This window comes from Pieris brassicae, chromosome 12 (assembly GCF_905147105.1).
Source record: "Pieris brassicae chromosome 12, ilPieBrab1.1, whole genome shotgun sequence".
Lineage (NCBI taxonomy): Eukaryota > Metazoa > Arthropoda > Insecta > Lepidoptera > Pieridae > Pieris > Pieris brassicae.
This window is the reverse complement of record NC_059676.1, coordinates 6,832,913-6,841,307: the sequence shown is the minus strand read 5'-3', so window position 1 is coordinate 6,841,307 and position 8,395 is coordinate 6,832,913. Positions and strand designations below refer to the sequence as shown.

At 33.2% G+C, this 8,395-nt stretch overlaps 1 protein-coding gene across 1 annotated transcript; it reads right to left on the bottom strand.

Annotated features, from left to right (window-relative positions):
* Nucleotides 1-3,241: 3,241 nt before the first annotated feature.
* On the bottom strand, nt 3,242-8,337 carry LOC123717326. The gene is made up of 11 exons (XM_045673251.1): nt 8,298-8,337; nt 6,966-7,007; nt 6,799-6,843; nt 6,466-6,504; nt 5,940-5,984; nt 5,486-5,530; nt 5,062-5,106; nt 4,725-4,775; nt 4,445-4,489; nt 4,007-4,048; nt 3,242-3,691 (listed from the first exon to the last, which is right to left on the bottom strand). Exons 5-11 carry the CDS (start codon nt 5,941-5,943, stop codon nt 3,618-3,620), a joined length of 306 nt encoding a protein of 101 aa, XP_045529207.1. The 5' UTR covers nt 5,944-5,984; nt 6,466-6,504; nt 6,799-6,843; nt 6,966-7,007; nt 8,298-8,337; the 3' UTR covers nt 3,242-3,617.
* Nucleotides 8,338-8,395: the final 58 nt, after the last annotated feature.

The window sequence follows — 8,395 nt, the reverse complement described above, 5'->3', positions numbered from 1 at the left end:
TTTTCTTTGTGCTTTGACATTGCATGTCACGAAGTTGTTTGATGTCTAGTGTAATTTTAAAAAAGTCGTGGAAGTTTCTCCTTTCGGAGCCCAAGACATATTTAGACATTGATATATTTCGGGACGAATACAGAGACACGGTTCACTTAAGAGTCTCAGAAATGTCTGCATATTGATATCGTACATAGTTCAACAAATTATATCTCATATTACTTGAGACAGTGTTTCTTAAAGATAAATTCAAACTTTAAACATACTAAATTCAATGTGTTTTCTAATTTATACTATGAATCGAGTCGACTTTGAAGTAATATATATTTACTTAGACTTGTATCTCTTTTGTATTAGGCTGGCTGGTACTCCAATATACATTATATTTAACTAAAAAGAAAGGAATTTCATTTCAATCAAATAATTATGAGACGATGAATTAGACCGCCTCCAAGGGTTAACGGACATGATATATAACAAGGAGATCGTGGAATAAAACAATAATTGTTTAGGTTTATTTTTTCGGTCTACTTCCTCCTATAGTGTCCAGGGACTTGTTTTCCATCTATATTTTCTTCTATGCTCGTATTAAAAAGATACATAAATTATTGTCCCTTTTTGTTTTGCGCGTCCCGCGTGATACGCCCTGGCTACATCGGTAATATTGGCCGGGGCGCAATTTCTTGCTAGAACGTTCTTTCACTCTTGTTTAAGCACAAGCTGAATCTACTCGCAGTAGAAATAATACCGATTGGAAGCAGAGTTGGGTTCTCTCAATGCCCCATCCAATGATTTTGAGATCCCTTAAGATAATGTTACATTTCCCTATAAAAATTAAATGTACCAAACTCAAAAGTTTGGGAAGATCTGTCGTAAGAAATAATTTACAAACGATAAAATTTTACGATAATAGTTTTAAACTTTATGTAATTTACCTGTTTTATTAACTATAATTATTAATTTCATGAACTTTGCTACCCGGTGTCTTATATGAGACGAAAATGTACTAATTGCTAAGTGGAGGATGGATTAGCAACGTTAAGCAACTATTAAAACGGCCAGAAAGTGGATGGGTTTAATCATAAATAGAAATGTTAATAGTAAAATAACTAATATTTATTAAGTAAATTTTTTCATCATTTGTAACAACGTAAAAATAGATTTCGTATTATTTTTATTAAATATATAATAACTATAGATGATCTTTAAATCGTAACAATGTATTTGGTAAAAAACATCACACAAAAATTTTGAATTAAATAGTTTTTAGTTAAAAACGGTAGACAATAGTTCTTCCCATTCGCAGCGGTAATAAAGATCTCTTGGATAATAACAAACGGGGGGTCAGCAGAAACATTTTTTCATTTGAGTTTTTAACTATAATTATAAACATTAACTAACGAACTAATTTGAAAAGAAATATTTGGAACTACATAATTATAAATACCTATAATATTAATATGGAAGTTTCTCGCACTGGCAAGTTTCTTCTTAACATACCCCACTGTCGTTCCAAAGTGACGTAATAACATAATATTCCTTATAAAAATAAAAATAAAATCAGTTCTGCGGACCATCCACATGGAATGCAGACGATAGAACAATGCATAGAGATCGATAGTGCAAGGCCGGCCCCGCTCACACTCATTTGTTAGCTATGGTATGCAGTTAGCCCGGTTAAGCGTCACACATCGTGGCCAAAGCACGGATGCGTCATCGGAAATACATTATTTAGAATGTGAGACTAATAACAATTTTAGGATATTGAATCTCTAACATACAGATCCCCCTACGTAACACTTAAATTATTTCATTATAAAAATACATTTTTCTTTTTCAGATGTTTACCTGCGTATTCGCGTCTTCCCTTCTCGCCCTTGTGGCTTCAGCTGGCAACGAGTACCTCCCACCAACAAAGGGATATAACTATCCACGACCGGACATACCATTCCCAACCACCATTATTAACAGGGTAATAAAATCATTATGTGTAATAAACTATAATTATTTTTGTAAATGTATTTAAAAATAGAAGCATAAGTTTAGTCCGAGCAGTCTAGCGTAATCTGCGCTTTTAGCGTTATGCAGATCGCTAATAACACTTTGTTACAAAAGCTAAACCCTTTTAGTGCCATGGAGCGCCAACGCCCTGCTAGTTAGCTAGTTTAGGTTAGTGGCTAGTTTTGAAAAATGCCAGCGTTGCGATAGTGCTCTTTTTGACGGTAAATATGTAGTATTCAATTTCTGTGCTTTTTTTTTATTATCACAATATACAATCTCCTGAAGAGAATGTTGTATTTTTTTTTATTTGTGTATTGTAACGGGATTTCTCTTGTTCATATAAATGCACTGGCATTTTTACAAATATATTGGTAAAACTTGTATGGCACTAAAAGGGTTAATAATAATAATATATTCTTATACAACCTGAGAGATCTGAAACTATTAAGGAAAGAAGCAAGCAGGCCACCCTTAACAAGCTTTTCGATTATAACAATTTTGTCTACATTAAATTTTCTGACAGCTAACTCATAGATTTTCGTTAAACCACAACTTCACCTGTTAAAGCAATTCCTGAAGATCACTTCTGTACTAAAATGTATTTCGATTCTATTAAATGTTCGTCAAAACCTTCATAAAAACGTTATTAACATTTACGCGATTTGATAAATCTCCGTCCAACCTTTTAATAAAATCTGTACCCACAGTTTCAGGTCATTACGCATGAGGTCACTGTGGGACCCTTCTAAATAATATCACATTCAATGAAACAATGCCTTACCTTGCTGTTACTAACACATTCAAATGTCAGTTAAACTGTTTATAGCACTGATAAAAACTATTATTGGTTTTTGTGTGAACTGAGAACGTATTGACACATGCTTTAGTCGCTATATTAACATTGGAGAACTGCTCCTGGATGCCTGCTATTGGCTGATAGTTACGATACAATTGCCAGTCAATGTTAAGTTTTCGTACACTATTTTAGAATAAAATGGGTATGTCTTAAAAAATAAATCCTATATTATCAAGTTTTGTTACAATATGTGTTGTTTATGCAATGTTAAATAAATTTCAGCCAACTCCGCCACCATTCCGTCCAACGCCACCTTCTCTGAGACCCACGCCGCCACCACAAAGGCCTACACCACCACCACAGAGGCCTACCTACATACCACCAGGACCCACTCCCGGGCCATCTCCAACCCCTCATGAGGTAAGCCTTGTAGCTTAAGAAAACAACTCCAACTATACGTCCCTTAAAAGCTTTAATTTGAAAAAACCACGCCATCGAGTGGATTTAAATTTAACTTAAAACGTTTGAGTTGTCATTACATTAAAATCAGATTAAGTAAGATTCACGTCGAGACTTGACTTACGTTACGTCGTGACTTTGACTTACGTCAAAATCCTTTTGACTTTGACATGCGGTCTTAGCGTCTAGTAAAGAAATTGTTCTATACCTGTGAATGAAATTCGCGAATGTGTCGACTCGAATTCGGATAGGAAATATATCAAATTTGAATAATAAAATTGGATAAATATTAACTATGGTAAAAATCGCTCTTTGCTTTTTAATTAAGGTTCAATATAGAAAATAATTTTAATTTAATTGGTGCTATAAATTACGCATCATCAATATAGTAATCGGGAGACTTTCTCGGCTTGGGTGTTACATAATTGTTCTTCTTGTGTTGCACTGAAAAATTTATTTAATTAATTAATGAGTTTTAGTTTAGGTACTTTAAGGTTAAAGGTAGGACCTTATTTATAACTCAATAGGTCATCCTTAATCATTGCATATAATTTCGCGGGATAATAACGCTTTATTTAGAATAAACAAACCCTATATAATAAAATGTACAAGCAAACACTCTCAACTCTAACTGTTGAAACCATGATGTGTACCACAAGAAACCTGCCTATCACCTAAAATGTAATGAAATTGTTAAACTAAAATATATTTTAAAAATAGCCGTATCGTGTAATAAAAATGGATCAAAATTAAGCTTACCGTTTTCTGTACTCCGATCTGCTTGTTCTTGATCACTTTCAACTGAAATTAGGAAATATTTTACCTCTATAAAATAGTGGTAATTCCGTTATATAATACATGTGTGTACCAAAAAAAGTTCAGAAACGAGAGCGCTCAGTCAGCCTCCCGTACGTCAAAAATATATTTTATTTTGACGTACGGGGTTTTTTCTGAATTTCGCGATGTCTCTCCATAAGTCTGTTTGATCTACTTTAAGTAGGCAGAATTCTCTGCATGCCACTGTTGTCGATTATTCGATCTTGGACATGCAGGTTACTCAATGTTTACAGAACCGTGTACATTTACTAGAATAATCGAAACACGTCCAAAATGCACGCCTTGCTCAAGGCTAAGATTCGAACTTCCAGGACTATTGTTTTTTTTTCTCGAATAATGCGTTCCCTATATATTACTTACCCACTTCAGCCTTGTTTTCTGCTATACTGGCATTATCCGGTTCATCTGTAAATACGTTATTACACAGAAAATAAAATTATTGAACAAAAATAATCATTTACCAATAATGTTTAATATAAGAACATGCTGCCCTTAATAATGCGTACAATTAAATATGTATCGTAACAGAATTAATTAATTTCTATAGAAAATTTAAGCATAACTCTGTCGGAATAAGCCCTATCTACGGTAGCGCGATCCTAGATAATAAGTTACTTTGTTAATTTCAGCATATACTTACCCACTTGCGCTTCATTTTCTGTCAACACTTTACTGTCGTTTTCCGTTTTATCTAGGAAACACATGTATATAGATAGGTATCAAGTTTTCGAATAGTTCACTCAACTAAACGTTTACGCTATTAAAAGCACTTATAAAACTAGCCACTTTTAAAGAGTTGTAGTAGATGTAGTTCTCCCGAAAGAGGTCTTAAACCTACATCGAACTTGGATATAAAAACCTCGGGATCTGTATCCCTGTCACTATTGTTACATGGTATGGGATCAGAACCTCTTTTCTCGTATGCCAAACCTTCCTAATTTTAAAATAATGTAGTTCTTAAATCATCTATTACTTACCCGCCACCGCCTTGTCATCTCCAACACTATTGTTTACCGGTTCGTCTGAAAGATTTATAATATCCGTAAAAATAATTGAATTATTTATTTCCGGCATTTAATCTAGCAAATGGTTCCATTGTTGTTAGAAATAACTCTCAGTATACACACGCCCTTAGCTAGACCAATATTCAATATATGATAATAATATCTGAATCATGGTACGTTTATAAATAAAAATTGCATTCTGCTGAATATATTATTTTAACCAGTCCAATTATAGTATCTGTATAGTTTACTCGACGAACAGTTTATGGTCAGGCATAGCATTGGTTAAACTAATTAAAACTAGGTTAACGTGACCATAGCTTTAAGCTCTTTCTCAAATGAAACGCCCAGGTTGGGCTATAGCCCAACTATATAGTATATTATATATAATACTTACCCTCTTCGGCCTCACTTTCTTCTTTACTGTTTTTTTCTTCCACATCTGTAAGGTTTGTATTAATATACCTGTATTCGTTATAATAATTTACACAAAACAAAAGTATTAAGGGTAATTAAGCTAATTCTGAATAGTTCGTGGAAAAAAATCGAATAGTTTAGTCAACGAACTGTTGCGGTTTGACACAGAGACCCTTAAACATACTATTCGGACGATATTTTTACCGCAAGGTGAACACGGCCCCGGCAGTAATAAGTTTCGTGTCCTGTCTCGGGCGAAAGCTCGTGGCGCCGTGCTTTAGTGGGTATGCACAGTAGCGAGCCCGACATAACGCTCGACTAACAAGGCAGTCGCGTCGTGAAAAAAAACCTCTCGAATGGAGTAATCAATCTTTCGAATTTTTAAATAATGTAGTTGTTATTGTAATACTACAATCGTGGTATATATTACTCACTCATATCTTCCTTATTATCTCCAATACTATTATTTTCTGGTCCGTCTGAAAGGGTTATATCAATAGAGGTTAATAAAATAGTTATAATTTAGGTTCACTTTAAATAGACCCGGTTCATTTGAGAGTATATTAATATTCGAAAGTTGCCGCATTAACTCTCAGGCCAACACGACCTTAGTGCTAGATTCTTTTCTTGAAAAAATATTCAATTAGAAAAAAAATCAAGGACGCCAAAACCGTTTAAGATTTATCTATCTATATGTTTCATGATCACTTGTCTAATAGGCAAGTAGGTCATCAGTCTCCTGTGACTGACACACGCCATCGACTTTTTGGGTCTAACGCAAGCCGGTTTCCTCACGATGTTTTTTCACAATTCGAGCGAATCTTAAATGCGTATATAGAAAAAAAAATTGTGCACAGGTGGGAATCAAACCTACGATCTCAGGGATGAGACTCGCACGCTGAAGCTACTGGGCCAACACTGCTTTAATTCTGAAAGCATATTCAATAATGTGATACTTACCAGGGTCCACCTCGTTTTTCCCAATACTTTCGGGTTTATCTGTAAGAACATAATTTTATTAAGTTCTCTAAATACCCATTTTTTTCCTATTTTTTACTACATTATAGTTCATTGCAAAATATTTTCTTCATTTATTTTAACTGTAGTCTCTATTAATATCGCAATGATAAACTACATTTTATCTACGAAATACAGGTTTTTTTTATACATACACTATGTTCACTTTCCAAACTCTTCTTTCTTGGTTAAATGGTAAAATTAAAACCAATTCTATGTATTTAATTAAATAATAGTGATCATTCAATTATCAATTAATATTTAAATTATACTTACCGGCGCGCGTCTCGTTTTCTCCAACACTATTAGTTTCGGGTTCGTCTGTAAGGTTGAGACATTTTATCATGATTACAGATGACATAAGACTTACTTCAATTGTTTAGGAGGTTATATCTAATACACAAAGGCTTGCCCTTCTTTTTACGATTTCATTGTACACATACCTTTATTTTCTACACTTTCCTGATCTTGAATATCGGATTTTTCTGAAAATTTACGGATTTCTATATGTTATTGTGTATTTAATTTTTGGTGTTTAATTTAGAAAATAATACCTTCAGGCCTGTCCGACTATTCCAATTGTACACATACCTTTATTTTCTAGACTTTCCTGATCTTGAATATCGGATTTTTCTGAAAATTTACGGATTTCTATATGTTATTGTGTATTTAACTTTTGGCGTTTAATTTAGAAAATAATACCTTCAGGCCTGTCCGACTATTCCAATTGTACACATACCTTTATTTTCTAGACTTTCCTGATCTTGAATATCGGATTTTTCTGAAAATTTACGGATTTCTATATGTTATTGTGTATTTAATTTTTGGCGTTTAATTTAGAAAATAATACCTTCAGGCCTATCCGACTATTCCAATTGTACACATACCTTTATTTTCTAGACTTTCCTGATCTTGAATATCGGATTTTTCTGAAAATTTACGGATTTCTATATGTTATTGTGTATTTAATTTTTGGCGTTTAATTTAGAAAATAATACCTTCAGGCCTGTCCGACTATTCCAATTGTACACATACCTTTATTTTCTAGACTTTCCTGATCTTGAATATCGGATTTTTCTGAAAATTTACGGATTTCTATATGTTATTGTGTATTTAACTTTTGGCGTTTAATTTAGAAAATAATACCTTCAGGCCTGTCCGACTATTCCAATTGTACACATACCTTTATTTTCTAGACTTTCCTGATCTTGAATATCGGATTTTTCTGAAAATTTACGGATTTCTATATGTTATTGTGTATTTAACTTTTGGCGTTTAATTTAGAAAATAATACCTTCAGGCCTGTCCGACTATTCCAATTGTACACATACCTTTATTTTCTAGACTTTCCTGATCTTGAATATCGGATTTTTCTGAAAATTTACGGATTTCTATATGTTATTGTGTATTTAACTTTTGGCGTTTAATTTAGAAAATAATACCTTCAGGCCTGTCCGACTATTCCAATTGTACACATACCTTTATTTTCTACACTTTCCTGATCTTGAATATCGGATTTTTCTGAAAATTTACGGATTTCTATATGTTATTGTGTATTTAACTTTTGGCGTTTAATTTAGAAAATAATACCTTCAGGCCTGTCCGACTATTTCAATTGTACACATACCTTTATTTTCTACACTTTCCTGATCTTGAATATCGGATTTTTCTGAAAATTTACGGATTTCTATATGTTATTGTGTATTTAATTTTTGGCGTTTAATTTAGAAAATAATACCTTCAGGCCTGTCCGACTATTCCAATTGTACACATACCTTTATTTTCTAGACTTTCAATTTCATTATGTTCAACAGATTTTTCTGAAAATGGACGGGGGGACGGAGAGAAATAAATATTTTTTTTATGAACGAAA